Genomic DNA, 26,136 nt, shown 5'->3' with positions numbered 1-26,136 from the left:
ATTGCAGGAATATGAGTCCATTCATGCTTCAATCGCTTCTTGCTTTAGTTATCAACCCTGATGGTGAAAGAGAATTAACCTCCGGTATGACGCGAATAATTGCACCGAGTTTAGTGTTGAAGTCAGGCTTTTTATCGTTTGATAAAAGCCGATGGACTTCTTTTTAAAACTGGACGACAAGGAATGAAACACTGAATGAATTGTGCGATGAAGGTCATTTTCTGTAAAAAAAAACAAAAAAAAAAACTATGAAGTGTTTGTGCATCAGTCGCGATATAATATCGTGATAATATTGTATTGATAATCTATATATATATAAATAAGTTGTCTGTCCTTTACGCCAGATTATATCTTCTATATATATATAAAAGAAAACAAACTAGAATGTAAAAACTGGAAATTGCATAAATATTTCGAAATATTTTGACAATAGATTGACAATGACAATTTGACAATTCGTAAAAAGAAAAATGGAAAAAAAATTAAAAAAAAATTAAAAATTAAAAAAATTAAAAAAAGGAAAAACATAAAAAAATAAAAAAGATGAAAAACTAAATAAAGCTAAAAAACTAAAAAAAAAAGAAAAAACTAAAAAAAAAACTGGGAATTGCACAAATATTTCAATATATTTTGACAATAGATTAAAGTAATTCGAAAACCTTAAAACAGATACCCCAAATTTGAGGTTTAATATAAATTGTTGGAGCTTTAGCATGCTTGGCACGTAAAAATTTTTCCGAGTGTCAATGTTAGAATGAACATTTACAAATTGAAGAAAACAAATTAATAAAAAGAAGAAACTAAAAAAAAAGAAAAAACTAAAAAAGAAAAAAAACTAAAGAAGAAACTGTATCTATATATATAAAAATCTATATATATAAAAATAAGTTGTCTGTCCTTTATGTCTGTTACACTATGTCTGTTACGCCAAAATAAAGAAGAAAAAGAAAACTAAAAAAAGAAAAATGGTAAAAAAACTAAAAAAAAAACTAAAAAGAAAAAACTAAAAAATAAAAAAAAATTAAAAAAGAAAAACTTAAAAAGAAAAAATGTAAAAAAAATAAAAAAATAAAAAGGTAAAAAACTAAAAAGAAAAAAACTAAAAAAAGCTAAACAACTAAAAAAAGAAAAAACTAAAAAAAACTGGGAATTGCACAAATATTTCAATATATTTTGACAAAAGATTAAGGTAATTCGAAAACCTTAAAACAGATACCCAAAATTCTGAGGTTTATTATAAATTGTTGGAGCTTTAGCTTGCTTGGCACGTAAAGATTTTTCCGAGTGTCATTGTTAGAATGAACATTGACAAATTGAAGAAAACAAATCAATAAAAAGAAGAAACTTAAAAAAGAAAATCTAAAAAAGAAAAAAACTAAGAAAAGAAAAAACTAAAAAAGAAAAAAAATGAAATGAAACTGTATCTATATATCTATATAAATGACGACTGGGACACTCAAAGAGAAATTACAGACTGGGATACCGGGACACAAATGACGACCGGGACACAGGGAATATAAATGACGACCTGGACACAGGGACACAACTACAACGGGGACGCCGGGGGCACAGTGGGATATATAAATGACGACGGGGACACAGGGAATGTTCGATTAGCAATCACCATCAACAAAGCTCAAGGGCAATCGTTAGAAAAATGCGGTATAGATATGAATACGGATTGTTTTCCCATGGACAATTATTATGTTGCATGTTCAAGAGTTGGTAAACCTGACAATCTATTTATATGGACAGACAATAGGACAGCAAAGAATGTTGTATATTCGCAAGTTTTACGTAGTTAAATATATATATATATATATATCTATACTAGCTGTTGGGGTGGCGCTTCGCGCCACCCCAACACCTAGTTGGAAGGGCACTTCGCGCCCCCCCAAGCCCCCCCGCGCGCGTAAGTCGTTACGCGCCATATTAGTTACGCGCCATTGTAGTTGTGTCCCTGTGTCCCACCTGTGAATAGAGATAGATATAAATATATGTTTTTAATTACGTAAAACATGCGAATATACAACATTCTTCGCTGTCCCATTGTCTGTGCATATAAATAGATTGTCAGGTTTACTGACTCTTGAACATGCAACATATAATTGTCCATGGGAAAAACAATCCGTATTCAGATCTATACCTCATTATTCTAATGATGTGTCCCTGTGTCCCGGTCGTCATTTATATTCCCTGTGTCCCGGTCGTCATTTGTGTCCCGGTGTCCCAGTTTGTAATTTCTCTTTGAGTGTCCCGGTCGTCATTTCAAGTTTTTTGGCATAAACTCTTTGAGCAGCTTCCTCGGCTGTTGCCATTGTAGGTTCTTCAGTCATTTTACAATTAAACATTTTTCCGTGAACAAATGTCTTAAATACCGTTAATGACGTCACCGTCAAAGCAAAAATGACGACAACTAATTTCATGACGTCAGTCAACACAGAAACATGACGTCACCTGATCCACAGACAGACAGACAACTTATTTTTATATATATAGATATATAAAAATAAGTTGTCTATGTGTCTTGTGTCGAGTGACTTCATGTTTGTGTGTCGACGGACGTCATGTTTGTCGACTGACGAATTTACAGACCGGGACATCGGGACGCAAATGACGACCGGGACACTCAAAGAGAAATTACAGACCGGGACACCGGGACACAAATGACGACCGGGACACCAGGACACAGGGAATATAAATGACGACCGGGACACTCAAAGAGAAATTACAGACTGGGACACCGGGACACAGGGAAACAACAACAACGGGGACGCCGGGGGGCACAGGGGGATATATAAATGACGATGGGGACACAGGGAATGTTCGATTAGCAATCACCATCAACAAAGCTCAAGGGCAATCATTAGAATAATGAGGTATAGATCTGAATACAGATTATTTTTCCCATAGACAATTATATGTTTATGTCAAAGAGAAAGCGACACAAGGAATGTTCGATTAGGGACACAGGGAATGTTCGATTAGCAATCACCATCAACAAAGCTCAAGGGCAATCATTAGAATAATGAGGTATAGATCTGAATACAGATTATTTTTCCCATAGACAATTATATGTTTATGTCAAAGAGAAAGCGACACAAGGAATGTTCGATTAGCAATCACCATCAACAAAGCACCGGGACACAAATGACGACCGGGACACAGGGGATATAAATGACGACCAGGACACTCAAAGAGAAATTACAGACCGGGACACCGGGACACAAATGACGACCGGGACACCAGGACATAGGGAATATAAATGACGACCGGGACACTCAAAGAGAAATTACAGACTGGGACACCGGGACACTGGGAAACAACAACAACGGGGACGCCGGGGGGCACAGGGGGATATATAAATGACGATGGGGACACAGGGAATGTTCGATTAGCAATCACCATCAACAAAGCTCAAGGGCAATCATTAGAATAATGAGGTATAGATCTGAATACAGATTATTTTTCCCATAGACAATTATGTGTTTCATGTTCAAGAGTCGGTAAACCTGACAATCTATTTATATACACAGACAATGGGACAGCCAAGAATGTTGTATATTAGCAAGTTTTACGTAGTTAAAAATATATGTATATATATATATCTATATTCACAGGTGGGACACAGGGACACAACTACAATGGCGCGTAACTAATATGGCGCGTAACGACTTACGCGCGCGGCGGGGCTTAAGAATAAGCAGATGAAACCGAACTTAAAACCCTGTGGTTTTAATTCACGTTTTTTGGGAAGGGGGAAAAGTATTTTTCAATATCTAGTGAGGGGGTGGCAAATTTGTAGTTTTTTTAACTTTTTCGACGAAAATAACGAAAAAGTCATTTTCAATAAAATAGAATACATGAGTCATTTTCAACATTTAGAAGTGAGGGAGGGGGGGGGAGTCCAGGGGGCTAAAGCCCTTCTGATAGATCCTTATTGACACCTTTGTTTAAACCTAAAAAAGATTGGGTCTAAAAACCCAGATGAATTGGAGACTTCTTTACGAGAAAAAGTAACGTGAGTAGTATAGGTTTATCCACAGTTGTCACGCAGTTATATATTTCTGCCTGGGATGGTTCACTTCCGATACCTGATGGTATACATAGCGGGGAAATTAGTTATGTCTATTTAAGAAGTTTCGGAAGTATTGTGCCCACCGGTTGATTCCTTTTTGTCCGTCGGTTGTCACAGTACAGCCCATCTTCCTTGCATTATCAGTTAATTTATTTCTCGTTCTCTTGACGAAGAATCTGGTATTGCTTACGGATATCATTTCGTCTGACAGTTTCCTTCAGTTCAGTTGCTAAGCTTTCCCAGTATCTGTTCTTGTCTTTCCTGGCTTGTTTGTGAGCTTTTTTCTGAAGCTATTTGAGCTCTTCTCAAATTCTTCTCTATTCGAGTACCAAGTGTCTATCGTGGACCTCATCTTGTGGTTTTTGGCTTGTTTACTGAGTATCTTCGAGGCTGCTTCTCGTGTTGCCTCTTTGATTTTTTGCCATGTCTATTCTATACTTTCAGCGCCTGAGTAGTCATATAGATCTTGGAGGAGGCGAGAGTTTTGAACCTATTTCTCCGCTCGAGATCAAAAGTAGTTTTTATCGCTGGGGGTATTCTTTTTCTGGCTGATAGTTTGTACTGAAATAATAAGTTAAGTATCAAATCCATATTTGAGCCTGTATCTACCCCTCTGCAAGCCATGCAGTCAAAGACAGGGGTAGGGGAGACCGGGGCGCCTTCGGTCACGGGGTGCCTCCGGTCACCCCCAATAACTCATTTTGAGTTTACGTATTTTTATGCTAGATGGCACTGGGGAGGTTGTTTATCCAAGGCGGATGTCCGAAGAAAATTTCCCTCAGTTAGCTTCAGCCAGTTTAGCTGGAGAGAGTTTCGTACCATTTTTTTTGCGAAAAGTAAGTTTCTCTACTTCTGTTTGAACCTAGCCTTCCCCTTCTGTTTGGCATGGATTTCGATGATTAAATTTGTATACACATAGAAATGATAGGACTAGAAGATAGTGGTATTTCTAAGGAGAAATCTTTCTCTGTTTTCGGGTCAGAAAATAAGTTTGACAAAATGGCGGCTGGGGCACCTTCGGTCAGTCCACGACGGGGCACCTTCGGTCGCTGACCGGAGGCACCCCAACCTGATGAATAACGTAACCTTACCAGTTTTAAGTTAAAGATAGGTCTCTCTACAATTCAATTGTGGTTAACATTGATGCTCCCAGCATAGAACTAAAGTAAGGTGTACCAAAAGAGTTTGTTACTTTCAGAACGAGAGAAGGGCAGTGATATTCCGCTGCATCAGTGAGTGTGTCCAAAAGAAATGAAGCCTGTAAATGACCCTGGTCATTACAATGATAATTCCAATGGTACACCTTTTATTATCATTTGCTTCCAATATGGATTGTTTCGAAATGTTTTTTATAAAATTGCATGCATTTCTTCTCATAATAAGTTTGTTTTAACTATGAAGAAAAGATGAAATCACAGATACCATTCCTGAGTCAGCATCAAATGACCAAATTGTCCCTCTGCAGATGCCTTTCTCTAAACAAGTCTTAAACTTTCTGTTACTATATTCCATGGTTTGTCCTTTACCGTATGCCACATAGTAAAGTAGTACTACTAGTTTTAAAATAGTAAGTAGTAGTTGCATAGTTTCAAGTAATAGCTGCAACGATTGCTGTAACCACAATGAAGATATTGTTGTTAAAACTACCTGGCAAAATTGTGTTTGTTTCATCAGATTAGCTTGAATTAAATCCCTTTATTAATTCAGGAAATATCCCCCCAAAATTATGTGACAACCAAAATTTTCTGTAGTAAAAAAGTTCTTGTGATGGTTGAAACTTGATGGTATGTGATTTTTGTAATTTTTTTTTAGAAGCCGAAAATATATCTTCAAATGATGATCAAGATATTTTTATTTTTAAAATTATATATTTTTTTTTATTTTTCATTAATATAAAATCTTGTGGTGCCAAAGATTTAACTTTTTGTTTATTCCTGGTGTAATCAAGAAAGACTGGTACAGTGAAAGTAAGAAAAATGAAAAATAGGCCAAAGTTCTCAGACAGAAGGTTTTACTTCCCCCATTCCATCAAGGCGCATATTAATTGGTCACTGGTTTTGACGCTGCAAAACAAACTTCACTTAGTACTCCATAATGAAAATGACGCGCTCGGGCCACAGTGCATTTTCTTTGACGCTTGTTGGGTCGTGCTATTAAGTTCCACGAACTTATTACGCCGGAAATAAGTTCGTTTGTTTCTTCTCTTTTACTGTAGGTCATTTTTACACTGCCAAATTCGGTAAGTCTTAATTTCAAAGTTTCTTCCAGATCATTGGTTATGGTTCGGAACAGAGTTCCAAAACGCCCGAAGGGTGTGTCAGATGAGGCTATGAACATTGCTGTTTCCAAAGTTTTGATGGACAAAGCTTCAATTCGTAGTACTGCAACAGCTTTCGGAATACCGAAATCAACCCTTATCGACAACGTTCGCCGAGCAAAAGAACTACGCGAGCAAGAGCAAGGGGGCATACCAGTGCCTATTCAAGCTGGGGTCTCTAATTCTGGAACCTCTAGTGGTGGCACATTCAATAGTGCTTTTCTTCCGACAAGAAAAGAGAGACTGTCAACTGCAAAAGTTTTCACGGCCAATGAAGAGGGCCAGCTTGCTGTTTATTTGAAACATTGTTCGAAAGTCCATTATGGTATGACCCTGATGCAAACACGAAAGTTTGCATATGATTATGCAAAAAGACTAGATAAGAAAGTTCCTCACAACTGGGAAGAAGCACAGATGGCTGGGCCAGACTGGATGAAGGGCTTTATGATAAGGCAAGGTGATTTGTCTCTCAGAAAGCCAGAGAACACTAGCTTAGCTCGCAGCTCGAGCTTCAATCGTGCTAATGTTGACAGATTCCTTGACAACTTGGAGGCTGTCCTGCACAAATACAAATTCACAGGAGAAAGCATTGGGAACTGTGACGAAACGGGGGTCACAACTGTACTTGACAGCCCCAAGGTGATAGCACAAACCGGTACCAAGCAGGTTGGTCAGGTTACCACAGCTGAAAGGGGTGAACTTGTTACTGTTTGTTGCTTTGTCAATGCTATTGGTGGAACCGTGCCACCAGTCTTCGTATTCCCCAGAGCAAAGTTCAAGGATCATATGATGTTTGGGGCCCCTGCAGGAAGTCTCGGCCTAGCCCAAACAACTGGTTGGATGACTGCAACATTGTTTTACGAGGCGATACAGCATTTCAAGAAACAAGTTCGATGTTCCAAGGACAGCCCGGTCCTCTTATTGCTCGATAACCAAGAGAGCCACATCGGTCTTGACGTTATCATGTACGCCCGTGCAAATGGCATTGTTTTACTATCCTTCCCACCCCACTGCAGTCATCGTCTTCAGCCTCTAGATATTACTATCTATGGACCACTGAAGTCTGCTTTGAAAAGAGCATTTCATGATTGGATGACTTCAAATCCGTTTCAGAGGATCCAGATCACCCATATTGCCCAGCTTGTAGGAAATGCTTATCCAAATGCACTGACCATGAACAACATCATTTCTGGGTTTTCGAAGCCTGGCATTTGGCCCTTCAACCGCAATGCTTTTTCTGATGAGGATTTTTATGCTGCGTCTGTCAGCGACCGTCCTAAGGCAGAGCCGTGCCCATCAGCAACAGAGAGAAACCCACCAGTATCGGATCTACTAGATCCTTGATCCGGTCCTAACCGGACCGGATCCGCTCTCTTTGGTAGAGTTGGGGGGGGGGGGGGTAATTCGGAAAAATGAGGTATTTGTAACTTACGAACTGGTGATCGTATCTTAATCAAATTTGGTATTTAGAAAGATCTTGTGCTTTAAAGCCCTTATTTTAAATTCCGACCAGATCCTGTGGCATTGGTGGGAGTTGGAGGGGGAACCCGGAATTCTTGGAAAACGTGAAAATTGGGTATTTTTATCTTACGATTAGGTGATCGGATTTTAATGAAACTTGATATATAGAAGGATATTGTGTCTCAGATGCTCCATTTACTACTCGAATTGGATCCGGGGACATAGGGGGTTGGAGGAGGGAAACAGAAATCTTGGAAAACGCTTAGAGTGGAGAGATCGGGATGAAACTTGGTGGGAAGAATAAGCATAAGTTCTAGATACGTGATTGGCATAATTGGAACGGATCCGTTCTCTTTGGAGGAGCTGGGGGATGTTATTTGGGAAAAATTAGAAACATCGAGGTATTTTTAACTTAAGAACGGGTGACCGGATCTTAATGAAATTTGATATTTAGAAAGAATTCATGTCTCAGAGCTCTTATTTCAAATCCCGACCAGGTCTGTTGACATTTGGGAGAGTTGGAGGGGGAAGTCGGGAACCTTGGAAAACGCTTAGAGTGGAGAGATCGGGATGACACTTGGTGGGTAGAATTAGCAAATGTTGTAGATACGTGATTGACGTAACCGTACTGGATTCGCTCTCTTTGGGGGAGTTGGGGGGAGGGGTTCAGTGCTTTGGCGAGTTTGGTGCTTCTGGACGTGCTAGGACGATGAAAACTGGTAGGCGTGTCAGGGAGCTGCACAAATTGACTTGATAAAGTCGTTTTCCCAGATTCGAACATCTGGGGGGCTAAAGCGAGAGGAAAAATTAGAAAAAATGAGGTATTTATAACTTACGAGTGGGTGATCGGATCTTAATGAATTTTGATATTTAGAAGGACATCGTGACTCAGAGCTCTTATTTTAAATCCCGGCCAGCATTTAGCCTCTGATTTTCTTTTTAAATCAATCTATTGATTCTTAGAATTTTGTTAGAGCTCATACCATATGAGCTCTTGGCTCTCAGCTCTTCTTGCATCGTCGTAAGTGCCATATGAGCTCTTAGCTCTTGTTTTTTTTTTTATTTCAATTGTAAACTGAATTCTATAATCTGAATTAAAAAAAAAGTAAGAAGAAGATAAATTAATGTAGAAATATAAATAATCGTTGAACAATCCTGATATTTCGAAAAGGTGGCGGAGAGTAGGCTCTCTCGGGTATGTTCCTGGATCAGAATATGTATGTGTGTATGTATGTATTTCCAAAAAAAGCCATCGGGCCATAGAAAATAAATATAACAAAACCAATAAGAAAATACGAAAAAGAAAAAACGAACTTAATGAATCTTCAGGAAATATCTATAAAGAGATACATCATTGACGATGTATCAGCTCTTCCTCAACATTCTTAGCAAGATTCCTGACAGACCTTCTGTCTGTCAACGTCAAGGAAAAATACTCATTTCTAGGATCCACCAATTCCTTACAATTCCCTAAAAATGAAAAATATGTTCATCTTCCCCAGACATCGGACAAGGGACTGGGTTAACACCATAACCGCTAAGTTTCCTCTCTCTTTCACCAATATCAATCGATCCTCCCCTTAAGTTCAAAATCCGTTTTATTTCTTCCCCTTTCAACCCCAGCTTAAAATAAATATTTACTTTTCTTAAATTTAAAGCCTTTTAAAACCAACCCAGTGAGGGTTTGATCCTTTCCTGTTTTGTTATTATCTAAGAAATCTTTTTTAATATTCTCTGGCAAATGCCAAACAGGTTTCAAACTTTCCCTTATATAATTTATTCCCAAGTATTCACTACGTCATTTTTCATAGACCTTTTATGGACTCAGAGACTTTTTTTTCTGTGACTCTGAGCTTACCATTAAACTCGAAGGATAAACAATGGCATTTATTGTGGCCACCAAAAGGTGTTGAATGAAAAGCTACTCTTGTATGTAAAAACTTATTTTCGGCAAAAATCCATCTCAGAAAGTGTGCACCTACCAGCTGTATTATTCTCTTTGCTTTTAGCTTCTTTTTCTCTATGATTCAGTAGATTTACGTAATACATTTTATTCTACTCTATTCTTATTTCATAAATCTATTCAAGGATGATACAATGGCACTAGAAGATTTTCTCGAAGAAGCAGCGATAATGAAAGCCATGAGACATCCGAATTTAGTACAGCTTCTTGGTGTTTGCACTCGAGAGCCGCCGTTTTATATAGTAACAGAGTTTATGACTAATGGGAACTTGCTGGACTACCTCCGTCATTGCAGCAGAGAGGAAGTCAGTGCAGTTGTTCTCCTTTACATCGCCACTCAAGTAGCTTCAGCCATGTCTTACCTTGAAAGTCATAATTTTATTCATAGGTAAGAGTCCTCCCTAAATTCAAATTCAGATATTTTATTAACCTCCAAAGTTGGAGAGTATAGAGAAAAATAGAAATCAACCAACTGGCCATTTAAAATATAAGACAACAAACAAATGTTAATACTGTTCAGTATACACAAACCTAAATTTTAACATAAACAAGCAACAAATCTAAAAAAAGATTAAAAGAAAAAAATAGTCTAAATTTGGGATATAAATAAATTTTGGGATAAATTTGATATATATATATATATATATATATATATATATATATATATATATATATATATATATATATATATATATATATGTGTGTATATATATATATATATATATGTACTAGCTGTTGGGGTGGCGCTTCGCGCCACCCCAACACCTAGTTGGTGGGGGCGCTTCGCGCCCCTCTTTTATTTTTCAGTTTTTTCCTTTTTTTTAGTTTTTTTCTTTTTTAGTTTTTAGTTTTTTTTAGTTTTTTACCTTTTTTTAGTTTTTTTTAGTTTTTTAGTTTTTTAGCTTTTTTAGTTTTTTTATTAGTTTTTATTTTTTTTCTAGTTTTTGCCTTTTTTTATTTTTTTCAGTTTTTTTTTTAGTTATTAGATTTTTTCCTTTTTTTAGTTTTTTTTAGTTTTTTAGCTTTTTAGTTTTTTTTTCTTTTTAGTTTTTTTTGTAGTTTTTACCTTTTTTAGTTTTTTTCTTCTTTTGTATTTGTGTGAAATAATTCAGACGTCATATGCGGACAAACATGACGTCACCTGATCCATCCACACATCCACAGACAGACAACTTATTTTTATATATATAGATATATATATATATATATATATATATGTATATATATATATATATATATATATATATATATATATATATATATATATATATATATATATATATATATATATATATATATATATATATATATATTTAAAAAAAATCAAAAATCAATGATAAAAAAAAATTCTTAGTATAGTTTATGGGAAATCGACTGCCGTAGTGAACTAAGTTTTTGTTGCTTTTTATTCATTAATACAGTGGGATCCTTCATGCCATTATTGTTTTCATTGAAGTTTGTATTGTATCATCTCGAGCTACCCTAGATGAGTGGACGGCACACTGGGCGTGCAATCCTATGTCCTTTGAAAAGTGGGTTTTTGTCCTGCAGTCACCAATCACGAGTCCTGGTGTGAGGTGGGGTCAAGGGTGTGACTGCCAGCTCAGCTGTTTGGGCTGTGGAGGCAATCGGCCTTTGAGCCCTGCGCCTTAGTACGAGGTTTCGGTCCAAAAATTTAATTTGATTTTTAAAAATAGATATGAGAATCGTTGTGAGGTTTTTTTTTCTCTTCTGAAAATTTACGATTACGGAGATATGTCCTTTTGATAAACGACTGGTGATTTGTTGTCTCATGAAATAAATTGCTTAAGTCGACGAAGAAAGACTTAAATTCAAAAACAGCATGCTGGTATTGAGAAATCCCAAAACTAAGAAAAAAACAAAAATGACTTTTAGTAATGCATATAGGACTATTTACGACAGTAGCGTGATTCTACCCGCTAGAATCTATTTTACCCTGCTAGGCACCCGGGTTCATCATTGTTCAGTTTTTATTGATTTACTGTGTACTTTAAATGTGTTTGAACGTCATTTTTTTGTTGTTTATTAAGTTGGTTGTATATTCAGCAGTTTTAACTTTTAATAGCATTGCTGCAGCCTCTACTATCTGTGTTGAATTTTATACTTTAATTACCTTCAATACAAATTTTGAAGTATCAGCTTTTGAAAAGGAAGAAAGTAATGTCATCTTTTTTTTAGTTGTATGCGAGTTAGTACAAGTAAAGTAGGTCAATATAAAATTTGATATAAAAGAATAAACGATTTGTCATGAATCTGACTTATTATATAAAAAAAAGAATACAGATCGAGGTGCTGGTGTTGATGCTACCGATACTGTTAATGACATATATAAATCCAATCATGATCTTTTTTTTTCGTAACTGATCTTCCAAATTGTTAAAAAAAAAACCTCCACATGCCGACTGTTTTGAACTATTTTTTGCCAAAAATGGAATATCCGACATTGCCAATGTGAGATTTATAGGCAGTTGTCATAGGAAGTTGTGAGAATCATATGAGTTGTCATAGGGTAATTTATTGGCACTTGGTAGGCAGTTGTGAATATGACACCGTAAACGTGTTTATTCTTCCCTTTTTTTGGGTTTCTGTTCATTTTTTTTTTATTGTTATTGTTATTTAGTGTGAATTTGCAAACACATTATAAATCTCTGTAAAAAAAAAAAAAAAATTATGATTAGTTTTCTAGGTTTTATTTATTTATTTGTAGGGTAGGTTTACAAACACCCTATAAAGATCGATAACTCTTTGTAAGGTTAGTTTAGTTCTAGGTTGTATTTGTGCGATATACCATTTTTTTCTGCTTGTTCCAAAATTTTAACCTTTCTGGATTATTTAATTCCTATCTCCTAATGTCAGTACGATTTTTTTTTTTTTTAGGGACCTTGCTGCCAGGAACTGTCTAGTTGGTGAAAACCATTTAGTTAAAGTCGCTGATTTTGGATTAGCTCGTTTGATGAGAGATGATACTTATACCGCTCATGCTGGTGCTAAATTCCCCATTAAATGGACTGCACCAGAAGGCCTAGCATATAATAAATTTTCCACAAAGGTAATTCAGTCTGTCTCTGCTTTTTTGCTCTCTTCATTTTTTCTCTCTTTTATCTATATCTCGTACTCTGGATTATCTTTAGCCATACACAATGCAAATCAAAAGACTTCAGATTCTTTGCTGATGAAGAAAGTTGTTGTGCCGCTGAGATTAAATTTCAGGATTGAATTTACAGTGATGCTCTCCAATAGGTTATGACCTTAAATAGGCACTAGAAATCATTCTGCCAATAGGCTACTTGAGTCGTTCTCAAACACTATGACCATCCGTTCTGTTTGGCGAGGGTAATGAAAAAATAAAAAAAACCTTGGGGGAGGGCTGATCGCTCGCTGCTCAGCGAACGCTATTGAAGTCACTAATAAGACTACAGGTACCAATATTTCACTAAGTACAAAATGAGAGGAAATCTCTATAATGGATTTATCCATCGCCCATGGTCCTTATTTCTAGCTTGAGGGGAAATGTTACTGAAATATATATATATATATATATATATATATATATATATATATATATATATATATATATATATATATATATATATATATATAATAAATATATATATATAATAAATATATATATATATATATATATATATATATATATATATAATAATATATATATATATATATATATATATATATATATATATATATATATATATGTATATATATATTTCAGTAACATTTCCCCTCAAGCTAGAAATAAGGACCATGGGCGATGGATAAATCCATTATAGAGATTTCCTCTCATTTTGTACGTAAAGGTAAAAGTGTTTTTCAAAGTTATATTGATAACACTTTAAGCCTTTAGTTGTATTGATAAATATTTAAGCCTTACACAAATCTTTGTTAAATTTCTTATAAAATTCCAATGTGATAATTGCTGATGTTTATCCCTTATCTCTTTAGTCTGATGTTTGGGCGTTTGGCGTCCTACTTTGGGAGTTGGCTACCTACGGAATGTCCCCATACCCTGGGGTTGATCTCACTGACGTTTATCATCTTTTAGAAGGTGGCTATCGTATGGAAGCCCCTCCGGGCTGCCCTTCAAGGTTAGATCTTATGCTTCCTGTTTTTATTCTCTTCTCCTATTTTTTCTATTTCCTTTTGTTTCTTCGTTTATTCCTTTTAATTTTTTTATTTTTTTTATTCTATTCTAATCTTTTTCTATTTCTTATTCTTCTTCATTTTTTGTTTCTTTACATTCTTCCTTTTATTTTTTTTGTTTCCTTCTATTTTCTTTCTATTTTCTCTTTTTGTGCAAAAAAAAAACAATCATTCTTTCTGGATATATTAAATGTTTCATTGCCTGTTTTAACCTCTTTTGCAAAACAAGCTTGCAAGAAGAGTCTAAAGCGTACTTCAGTTGAGTAATTCATTTGAAGAAGAATAATATGCTATCAATTCAATTTTAAGAAAGTATATATAAACATTTAAAGAAATTTTTAACCGTAAAAAGCCAAAAAATTAATGACTGTACCATTTCTAGATTAGTATCTATTCTATAGTAAAACTGTCAAAGCAAATATAAGGAAAAAGAAGATTTTACCTTTCCGCGAGGATGTTTCTAGTGACCCTGAATGTCTCTATTTACTAGTCCTACTATCACTTGTTTTAAGCTATATAATAGGGGAAAACTTGCTCTTCTGTTTGATTTTTTTTTTTACACATTCCTTATTGTTTGCAGGGTTTATGATCTAATGAAACAATGCTGGAAGTGGGGTGCAGGTGATAGGCCAACTTTTTCTAGCATTCACCACGCCCTTGAAAATATGTTTGCCGAGTCGTCTATTACAGAAGGTAAGATGCTCAAATATCTATTTATCAAAATTAAACCTTCCTTGACCTGGAAGTAAATGTTGAAAAGGCATCAATCAACTTCATTGAGTTTGAAGTACAATTTTATCCCCGGGCAATGTTTACGTTATTCAAAAAGCATACGTATAGGAATTGGTTCTTAGGGGGGGGGGTCACGAATTATATCATTTCATTAAAAACGGAGAGGTAACGGGTGTGAAGGTCTGCTCCTCCTTGCGCTCGTACCTGCTTTACTGAGGTTAAGTATCAGCATTCCTTGTTGGACGGCAGCCAGAAAAAAAGACATAGCATACAGTATTTTGTTAGGGGGAAGGTAAAATATGCTACCCCCTTGCCCTTAACATAAAATTTGAATTAATTATACCAACCCCCCTCTCAAAAAGTTGTTTAAGCTAGACCTCCTGGTTGTCAAAGAAAGGGTTAGAATTGCCAAAGCTTTTATAAACTTGGTCATCCCTTTAGTTATTGACGCTTTAGTAACGCCCTAATGCCTGCTTAATGAGATCGGTGTTTGGATACAGTAAGGAATAGCATACGACTTATTCTTAAACCGTAAAAAGAAACAAAATTGATTTTTTAAATAAAAGCGGAACCATGATACAGTTCACAAGAATAAAGTCGTAGATGTTGTTACCATAATTTTGAGACCAAAAGGTGATACAAGCTATAGATGGTGGTACTATAATTTTGAAATTATTTATTCAGAGATAAAATCGAAGAATAATGGCGGAAGTACTAAATTAAACTAGTAGTGCAGTTTAGTATCGAGAAGAATAGTTTTCCATTTGTGCATTGTTTTCACAAATTTGCCGAGAGATTCTGAAGTGGAAGAGATTGTGTGATCTCAGCATTGTGTGATCTCAGCAGCGATATATATATAGGGCTGAAATTGGTCTCAATGTTCTGAGAAATATATAGGTAAGTATTAAAACGTCCAAATGAATGAAAACTATAGCACAAATTTAGTATCTGTTATATTTTATTTGAGTTTCTTTTTAGATTTCAAAATGTAAGGTGTCCCTATTTTGTCTGAGCTCAGCGCATGGTTTATTTTTTTTCCGAAATATTCGACATAATCCCTGAACAATTTGCTTAGAAAAGTCAAATGGAACCAAAACATCGTACAAGCGATAATGAAACATGCGTTCAATTTTCGCTCTGGTTTTTTCTTAAAAAGTGTAAATGCAAAATGGCTAAGGTTACTTATCCAAATAATTCTAACTTCCCAAGGTCTAATCTATCATAATAAGTGCAACGGTTTACCCTGCCATATATTTGTTGAAAAGCTTTGTATAAAATACAATTCTGTTAACGGCACGGTTGAGCATAAACAACATGTTGGCAGTCGTCTTTGCCTATCCTGGTGTCTAGGGCTACAGCGTAATCTTGACTCTTATCTAGGGTAAAATCTTGCTTTGCAAAGAAAACTTTCTTTGATATTTTAATGAAAGTAGCAAACTCTGGATATTAAACTGCCCATAAAATATCGATCAGCTCAAATATCGAATGCCGAAAATATCTGACAGTTTCATTTACTTAAACTAGCTGCTTGTTTCAAAACTATTAAAAAAAGAAATAACATTGTTCACTTTAGCTTCTTCCATCTAATCTGTGAGGGCGTTAATCTGACTGAAGCGCTGGAGATAAGTAATCTTGCTCAACAGATATGTAGCGTGTGCTTGCTGAAAAAAAGAAAAAGCTGAAGTAGAATTTTTCTCCTTTTTTACTTGAGATTGTAAAACTTAATTTTTGTGGGAAAACGTGAAGAGAGAAGACCCTGCATAGCTCTTTCTGTTGATTGGTAAGCAATTTTTTCCCGAAGCTTTTGATATTATACTTGACTTAGATCTTACCTTAGACCTTCGGTCCTCCTTTGCCTCCAGAGGCGCTAAGGGCATCCATGAAGAGGCGCCAGTCATCACTCATTGTTGCGGCCACCCTGACATCTTTCCATTCGATTGGATTGAGGCATTGAGTTCTGTGAAATCAGCCCGGTAGCTGCGTCGTAGGTTGTATTTGGGGCGTCTTGTTTTTCTGATATCACGTGGCAGCAACTGAAGGACGACCTTCGGTAGTCGAGTTTACCTAACCTTAATTGAATTTTTTAGATACCTGACTTCGTAAATCTAAGTGCTTAAAAAAGCTTACAGTAAAAAAAAAAAAAACCTTAGTCATTAATTTTTTCCACTCCCCTTTAAAATTTTTGTTTGTAACAACATAAATGCTGTTCTCGTTTGTATTACTAAATTTGTAATCGTTCAAATTATGCTATTTCGCTATATTTTATTATCATCAAATTCGAGGACCCTCCCTACCCTTTGTGAAAATATGATTGTTTTCAGCATCATTTTATTTTAGAAGTGGAAAGGCAGCTCCAGAGTTCCCAAACTCCTTCCACTTTTACCGTATCGAAGAAGAAAAATTCATCTGGTCTACGATGGACAACTGTTGGTCCTAGTGAAGAAGAAAGAGATTCATTTGTTCAGCTAAGAAGAGCAACTAATACCAGAGGGAAGCCAGTTCCAGCACCGCCTAAACGTACAAGGTAAGCAATCCGAATATTTTTGCTAAAGTTAGCCCAACCGGTTGTCTTAAAGGCACATTCACAATTAGATTTTACTGATATCGAGATTTAGTTCCTGCTAGTTTGTGCCATGGATTTTTGTAGAATATCCTGATTGGCTGAAAAATTCAGTGACAAATTCTGTAGTGCTAGCTGCGTCGTGCTGTTAGTAAAAATCTCGTTGTGAATGGGGCACAAGCAAAGCACATTCCGCGCTAATTTTGACATGTATGTAATGTTTTCTGGTTTTGGGCTGTTGAGATGCGAGTGCTATTTGTTTTGAAAAACCTTCAAACATAACATATTAGTTTCTTATATTGAAAGCTCTACAACAGTTGCCAAAAAGTTTGAAAAGGAAAAGAGGAAATTAACTAATAAATTTAAAGTTTTGCTGCATTGAGAAGTTCAACTGCTTTTGGAATCAGTTAGATGTTAAAAACACTGGAATATAGTATTGAAATTATTTCGGATTCGATCAAATTTGCTGTATTTTTACTTTTCTTTTTAAGTTTAAATTGTTTAGGTTGGTGAAACATCGTTATTTCTTTTCTAATGGTACTGGTGATTGTTGAGCTTAGTGAATTGGCCTACTGTGAGCTATTCATCGCTTCAAAACACCTTCTTTATTTGTGCTAACGACCACGTATTTGTGTTTTGCTTAAATAAATGACAATATTGCATCGCTTTTCCATCTTAATTGCTTAATAGCATCAGTTTTCTGAGACATAATTACCCTGAGATTCCATTTTTGGTAAATTTACAATTATCATTATTTATAGATTTGGTAATATCTATATTAGAATCTATAGTATAAGTTATCTGTATAGGTATATCTAGGTAATCTATATATCTTCAGGTATCTATAGGTAATCTATCTATGTAATTATATAGGTATATAGATAAAATATCTATATAGGTAATATCTATAAAGTCGTTCGATTAATCGCCTACCGCATGTAAAACCTGGAATCGGGAGTTCTTTTCGGGCAGATTTCATCTAATTAAATAGTTTATCAACATTAAGAAATGTTGAAGTAAGTTTTTTTTACGCATCAAATATATCTATAAAATTATCGCTGAGGATGAGAATGACAAATAAAATTCAGTTTTAATAGTAGGGAAAGAGGCCAAAAAGTAAAGAACTGCCTCCTTTATTAATGCTGCGATGAAGATGGTTTTGAATACGGATGTAACCTTGCGTGATTGCCTAGTGTTGGCAAAAAAAACCCACACATACCACATATATAAGATAGATGAGGAACAGCGAGGATGTATGTAGTGAGTTCCAACTATGGTAATATAACACCCAATGTTACAATTTTCAATTTAATGACAGGATAAGTAGAACTTAGAGAGAAAAAAAAATATTGACCGCTTGTTATCAATCGGGTCTCCTTAGAGGGATACTACAAGACTATATTAGTTTTTATACTTTAAATCTCCAAAAATATCATCGATGGTTTTCCCACTATCGGCTGAAAATTCTGATTTAGATAAGATGGCTAAAGTTCTGCAATGACGGCTAAAGATAATTTCCTTATTGGCTAGAGACGTCTAGAATGATTTTAATACTCGTTGTTAGTACACTACCTTGTGACTGCGCGATGGAGTAAGTCGCTCTTGAACACTCTAAGGACTCTAAATCTGCATGTCCTAAGGCCTTATCCCGCGAGGAGTGGCAAACCTTAGGTGATTATAGCCAAGAATATATCACGGCTTTCAGCTGCGTTAGGCTCAGCCGGTATTAACAGCAATGAGTTTGAGCTACTTAAACTAATAAGAGCTGCTGTGGATTCCTAAAATATAATTAGAAATGCTCTTGTTTCGATATTTTTCGTCGACATTTAGTTTATTTTGACAGCCAAAGGGTGTGTCAGATGACGGGCACAACAAATAAAAATACCGTAGCATATACTCGTTTACGAGGACTAGAGAAAAAAACACTTTTTCTCCTTTCCCTAAACACAAAATTACGGTCTCGTTGTCCCCCTCCCTCAAAGAAACTTTCTGGAAATTGTAGCTTAAGCTCCTGCTGTGAGACAAAGCAAGTGATAATCGAACAGTAACTGACTCCGATTTTAAAAGTACTCTAGGGAAATAGTGCCTTCGGCTGCACTTTATGTAACTTCACGTGATTGGTTAGGCGCTGCGAAGACTTATTAATCTAATAAAGCAATATATAAGTTAATTAAATCCAATATTTTCCGGTTTGTATCGTTATCAATACAGGTGATTAAATGTCTCTTGTTTCTTTCAATAAAATTTACTGCCTTTAATTTTGCAATTATAGCTTTAAATTATTTGTAAGAAAACTTAGCAAATAAAATTGTTTAAATACATGTTTTCTTCACCTAACTCAACTACTTTTCTTTAAAATATGAAGGAAATTATTCATTAAAAAAGCTATAGAACAAAAACAAGATAATTATAAACATCGATGAATAGATGAACATCTTGTCAACCTTACTAGATTTAAATAATATGTAGCCTATGATACCCTAAAGTTTTTAACCCGTTCGCTGGTTATCTTGAGGAATCTTACAAGCCGCCTAAGTGTCTCAAAACATTAACTTCCAATAACACTTAACGACTACTCTTCATCTTATTTCAAAGTCGCACGTCAAGTAAAATGTACTTTATTTTGTATGCACACACACTGGATATAAATCTGGCCCCTTTTTCTTTTCTTTTTTACATTCTCAATATGTATTTTGTTCTGAAATGCAAACAGTAATCTCTTAGGTTAAAAACCCATTATATAATTTCTCTGCCTAAAACCCTTAAAAACAGTCTCTTTGACAGGACAATATGCTTGGTGTCTAAGATTCTGCTACTTCTGTTAGTTCGCCGAATCTGAATTTATGGATTTCTAAAAATATTTTTCAGCTATTTCAAAACTACTTCCATTTTATACATTTGAACATATCTTCTTTAAATTCTCCCATAGTTACTGGTATAATCAGTAAATGTCCGGAACTCTTAGCCAATCACTAATCTTTAGCCTTGAAAACTACTGTGTGAGGTTATATAAGAAACCAATACTTCCTATTACATAGATGCAGTCAGTAGTTTTCTGATCCTCACAAGATAGTATACGTTGCGGTTTTCTTCTCATTTATGCATGTCTTCCGAAAAGCTCTGCTGCTAGTCTTTAATAACTGTTAAAACAAGGAATCTATACCTGAATCTCTAATCGACTCTAGATATGCTGATTTTAGTATTTACTCCTCCTCTGTTGTTCTGCCCTCTTTGAAGCGTGTGTCTGTTGACGCGTGAGAGTGGATTGGACAACCTAATTTGGCCCAACATCCTTCGAGATTTCAAATACATCTGTTAAAGCCAAAAGGAGACAGCCAAAAGCTTTCGCACTATCAGTTGATAATCAACTGTAACAGCACAACGTCCAACATTTTTAAATCTGAGTCAGAGTTAAGAGGATTTTAGTGTAGGAGAGAAAGGGCTCTTGCGGCCAAATTTAGTATGATTAGAGGAAAATAGAGAAAAATAAAATTTTCAAGGCGACAATATGCTCCTTTGTATTTTTGAATTAATATATTTTAGTCTGTAAAGAAATAATAAATGGAAAAAAATTTTCAAAAGCCATTTTTTAGGTTTGATTTAGTTGGTTCCCTTTAATTGGGTCTTTTTTTTCTGAGGATAATCACTGGAATTTTACCTAATACTACCCTTCGTTTGCCAAGAAATCGTTAATAAGAACCATGATTTAAGCTATTTTAAGCTATTTTTTTCTGATAATATTTCAATAACAAAAGAAAAAATGATTGTTTCCTTTTTTGGGAAAAAAAAATCTAGCTAAGTTTCTGTTATCTTGATTATTCTTTTAGGGGACTCAATTGACCGTTTGCTCTTTATTTTCTTTTAAAAATTTGACTTGAGTTCGTTCTAAAAATAGGACCTTCATATCTTCTGATCGCCAATTTTGTCTTTCGCATATCGTTATGTCCTCTCTCACACGTTTTGTTTGTCTAAATTTGCATTTCTTGTTGTTTTTCCTATCCTGTTTTAAACGTACTTCTCGCTTGCCAAATCAATTAATTCTTTAAAATCTACATCGAAGCTTTTTTTTTGTTTTGTTTTATTGCACGATTCCTCTGCTAGGAATATTCACATTTTTCCTGATTTATTGTGGAAAATGTCCGCAATTACTTTTGAGCGTCGTGTTAGTCGGTCTTCTAACAAAACCATTTAGTTTAAAAAAAAAATTTCTGTGCGTCATTTTGGGCTCTAGATCTTTATTCCTAAACATGGAGTTAAGCGATTTGGCTTGTGAAAAGCGCGTATTATCCAAGCACGTTTGCCTGTTTTTGCATTTGTTATTAACGTTTTATCTTTTTTCCTTTTGCTTGGTGCAGAAATGTGAAATCGGAACGGCTTCCTAAATCAAGTGTCAAGATCCGTGACAGGTAATATTCAACTCCCTATCATAGGCAATTAAATTAAAGTTGGTACATTATTTGAACTGTATTTAAATCATATATAAATTATCACAAGATGATAATCCTCTTATTTTTTATATTGGTCAAAACTCAGTGTTGCTTGGGAATGTATAACTGAATAACTTGCTGAATAACTGAATTCAGTGCTGAATAACTGAATAACTTGCTGAATAACTGAATTCAGTGCTGAATAACTGAATAACTTGCTGAATAACTGAATTCAGTGCTGAATAACTGAATAACTTGCTGAATAACTGAATTCAGTGCTGAATAACTGAATAACTTGCTGAATAACTGAATTCAGTGCTGAATAACTGAATAACTTGCTGAATAACTGAATTCAGTGCTGAATAACTGAATAACTTGCTGAATAACTGAATTCAGTGCTGAATAACTGAATAACTTGCTGAATAACTGAATTCAGTGCTGAATAACTGAATAACTTGCTGAATAACTGAATTCAGTGCTGACTAACTGAATAACTTGCTGAATAACTGAATTCAGTGCTGAATAACTGAATAACTTGCTGAATAACTGAATTCAGCAGTGTTGCCCTAATGACATAGACCTGAAGACTTATTTTTAGTTGCTTTTGCACGTAATTCATTTAAAAAAAATTCCTAAAAAGAAGTTTTTTAAAGAAAAGTAAAGACCATATTAAACTTAAGATCAGAAGAAACAGAAATCTACCGTAACTCACAGCTCAAAACGACCAGAAATTACCATTAAGGAATAAATAGAACCCAAAACAAACAGAATTTAAATAAACCATCATAGCAAAAAAAAAAGCAACAGGTACTAATATAAATGAAGAAGTGAATCTTAAAACGAGTAAAGCTTATACCGAATATGCAAATCAAGCTAAAACGAACAAAAATATTTTGCTATTGAAGTATAAGTGAAACCCGAAACGAGCAGAAATTAAATAAACAATCATAGCAAACAAACATACGATGGGTACTAATATAAATGAATAAATAAATCTCAAAACGAGTGAAATTTAAATTGAATGCGCAATCAAGCTTGAAACAAACAAAAATCTCTACAAACAAGAGTTTGGATTTTGCCTCTTTCTCTCACTTTAGAAGTCGAAGACCTACTGTGTCATTGGCGTTTTACTGAAAACTATAGTTGTCTTGAACAGTCTTGGAAAGTAGAAATTAAATCAAACTAAATGTTTATATATAATGCTCTTAATTGTTGAAAGATTATCAGTTCAAGATTTTATTTCACTCTTTTATTTCACATTTTCAATGCTGTAATAACTGGAAAAGAAAATATTTGTAATCTAATTCGTTTTTAGTTATGCACCAATGACGCAGAAGGCTTCAGACTGTAACAGTTAGGAGAGGGGGCAGTATCCAAACTCTTGTTTGTAGTGAAGCAATTTTTGTCTTGAACAGTCATGGAAAGAACTAATAAAATTAAACTGAATATTTGATATATAATGATATTAATTGCTGAAAGCTCATAAGTTCAAAATTCAATTTCACTATTATTTCATATTTATTTTAAATGTTTTAATGAGTACAAAAGAAAATTTTTGTACTATAATTCGTTTTCAGTAGATCACCAATGACGCAGTAGGTTTTAGACTTTTACCGTGAGAGACGAAGGCAAAACCTAAACTTTTGTCTGCATAAATTTTTCTCCGTTTGAAGCTTGATTTGCATATTCAATTTAAGCTTTACTCGTTTTAAGGTATATTTATTTATATTAGTGCATTTTTTATGTTTTTTTATATGATTGTTTTGTTTAATTTCTGTTTGTTTTGGGTTTCGTTTATTCTTTATTAGTGATTTCTGGTCTTTTGAGCTTGATTCATTGTAGATTCGTATTTCATCTGACCTTAAATTTAATATGACCTTTGATTTTCTTTAAAAAATTTCTTTTTTGGAAAGTTTTTTTTATTAATTTCTGTTCATTTTTTATTGCCAAGGTTTCAAGTTTTTCAAAATTCCTTATTTCAAAATAATTTTCTATTCCAATATAAATTAATAGTTTTGGCAAGAACTAATAAAATTTTCTATGCAATAATGTTTGTGGACATTTTCTTCTGTTCTCTTAAGTAATTAGCGAGGGAAAAGTTTATTTGCTCTTTTTAAGTAACTTACATGGAAAAAATCTACATTGTTAAATTGTCTAGTAAAGTGTGAAATATTTAAACTTAAATGAGAATTTATTATATAGTATTTATCTAAAGTGGATTGTTTTACATCAGCGATTTTTCTCTCGTAGTATTAATTAACAAAGTAACGGTAACCGCCTGGCTTCTTATTAATAAACATTGCCCCAAAACAATTAAAAATATTGCCATCTTCAAAAATGTTTTTGAAATGACACTCGGAAGTGTTGAGATGCTTATGAAATCTGTTATATCGAAGGCTTGTAGTTGGCTTTGTATCATTCATAATTCTTATGGTAGATAGTCTTGTGTGGGTGATTAATTAGTAGCATAAGTTTAGAAATAACAACGACAGATCTTAGCTCATCAAAAGGTAGTTTAATAAAAATATTAACTTTGGAGCATGTTCTAAATATCTGGTGAAGGTTTATTCTTTTTTCTTAGGCTTGCTGTTCAATTTCATCTATAGTGTCCCCTGTACTGTCACAAGCGTGTTAAGTACAAAATGAAGTGTTTTAGGTAGACATTGTCTAAAATCTGAGTAATTAAATTATGTGGAAGAGCTGATTTCTCAATATGCCAAAAATTCTGAGATGGCCGTTGAAACAAGAAGAAATCTAATAGAAAATTGTCCAGACAGGTTTTGATACCTGCTGGAGACGTTTTATAAATTGGATCTTAACTTGGGGGATACAGTGGGGAAGGATTAAGATCCGAACGCTAGCAGGGTATGTGATAAAGACGGGGAAATTTGCGCCCAAGCTGTTTTCTTTTTTTTTGGGCAGGGGGTAGAGGAGGATAAAGCAATGGCCCCTTTTCGTTTGAGGTTTGGGTCAGTTTCCTGAGTCCGCCTATAATAACAACAATAATGGGATAATAGTGGATATTGGGGTCTTTTGCATTATACATATAGATTTACCGTGTAAAATTCTTCAGTGGGAATCATGCCCACGAAGTTTACGTGATAAGAAGGTATCTTATCGCCTGTTGTGAAGATTTTGGGAGAACATGACGAAAGATCAAGTTATTAGAGTCACGTTCTAGGTATAGATTCCGGTACTTACGTATTATACGAGAAACACACTCGAGAACTTGTATCGCGAACATAAGACATTACCCTTTTTTCACGGTGTTAATACCAGACAATTAACCTGGCTCGGTGAAAAAATACAATGCAGCTATATTTTAATGAAAAATTTAGTTGGTATTTCGGTTAGATTAGGTTATTTTAGGTTGCGTATTTAATATAATGCGCTCTGGGTGGCCTCCCTTCCATAATTCTTTGTTGTAGTTTTCACAGCCGAGGCTAAATGTCTGGTATGACACTAAAGTCTTAGGGGTCACTGTGACCCCTAAGAATTTGTTTTTTCAGGAATTATTTTATTAGGTATTGGAGTTTTAAATGATGGCTTTGATTTAAGAAAACTAAAGGTCATAATATTGTATTTACGGGAATTCACTTTCATTTTGACTATGCTGCTTCAGTTGCAACATCTTCGAGAATTTTCATTACACTGCTTTTAATATTTCTTCTGCACATTTTGCATATACTTCCATCGATCTGCTGATTCATTTGCAAGATAGTTAATCAGTACCAAAAATAGTAAAGGACCTAAAAGCGTACCCTGCGGACCTCCGAAAGAAATAGGGAGTGAATCAAAAATAAATATTTTTGTACTTAACAACTTGACTTCTTTTCGACAGGAAAAATGCAATAATATTGACTAGAAAATGAGGTACATTTAATTCATTCAGCAATTTTTTAATGGAAATATTATCACTCACCAGATCAAGAGCCATTTGAAGGTAAATTAAAAGGGGATTGAGCCAGGTATACGGCTCGTCAAGTAGTTTATATACAGTATCGAGGAGACTTACCAGGTAATGTGTCTTTGATAAGCCTTTCATGTTTCCGAATTGTTGTTCATCTATAAGTTCAAGGATTGGCTTTTTAGGCCGATCTACTGCGAAGCTCTCATACAGGCTATAGAATATTGTTATTAAGATAATTCATAAAAACCCAAACTAACACCTTTCTTCTGTATGGATGTAATGTGTCCTTTTTTGTTTCAGCACTTAGGGAATGAACGACTTACAGTTATTCTATTAAAAATATTTGAGAAAGGTTTCGATAACTTATCATCAAATACTTTTCTAAATCAATTGGAATATCAAGGGGGTATATTGAAATTCTGTTTAGTGCACGTATTTTCAACTCAACATCAACAGGGTTGCACTACAGTGATATCCTGGTCTGGTACTGAGGGGCTGGGGATATTACA

At 34.7% G+C, this 26,136-nt stretch overlaps 1 protein-coding gene and 1 long non-coding RNA gene across 4 annotated transcripts in view; one reads left to right on the top strand and one right to left on the bottom strand.

The window, feature by feature from the left end:
• The window catches only part of LOC136037087 (uncharacterized), a 215,806-nt gene that overhangs the window by 89,195 nt on the left and 100,475 nt on the right, over positions 1-26,136 (bottom strand). The window lies entirely within an intron of this gene.
• Positions 1-26,136, top strand: part of LOC136037083 (tyrosine-protein kinase Abl-like) — a 111,323-nt gene that overhangs the window by 59,234 nt on the left and 25,953 nt on the right. For 2 of the 3 annotated variants that reach the window (XM_065719533.1, XM_065719535.1), the window contains 6 exons: positions 9,945-10,207; positions 12,718-12,889; positions 13,801-13,943; positions 14,579-14,691; positions 17,068-17,254; positions 21,646-21,696. In XM_065719533.1, the coding sequence (XP_065575605.1) occupies positions 9,945-10,207; positions 12,718-12,889; positions 13,801-13,943; positions 14,579-14,691; positions 17,068-17,254; positions 21,646-21,696 (929 nt within the window). The remainder of the gene's footprint in view (positions 1-9,944; positions 10,208-12,717; positions 12,890-13,800; positions 13,944-14,578; positions 14,692-17,067; positions 17,255-21,645; positions 21,697-26,136) is intronic. The other variant, XM_065719534.1, reaches the window with a different exon arrangement.

This window comes from Artemia franciscana, chromosome 16 (genome assembly GCF_032884065.1).
Source record: "Artemia franciscana chromosome 16, ASM3288406v1, whole genome shotgun sequence".
In the NCBI taxonomy this organism is placed as follows: Eukaryota; Metazoa; Arthropoda; class Branchiopoda; order Anostraca; family Artemiidae; genus Artemia; species Artemia franciscana.
The sequence above is the reverse complement of the archived record's forward strand: the minus strand, read 5'-3'. Positions and strand labels throughout refer to the sequence as shown.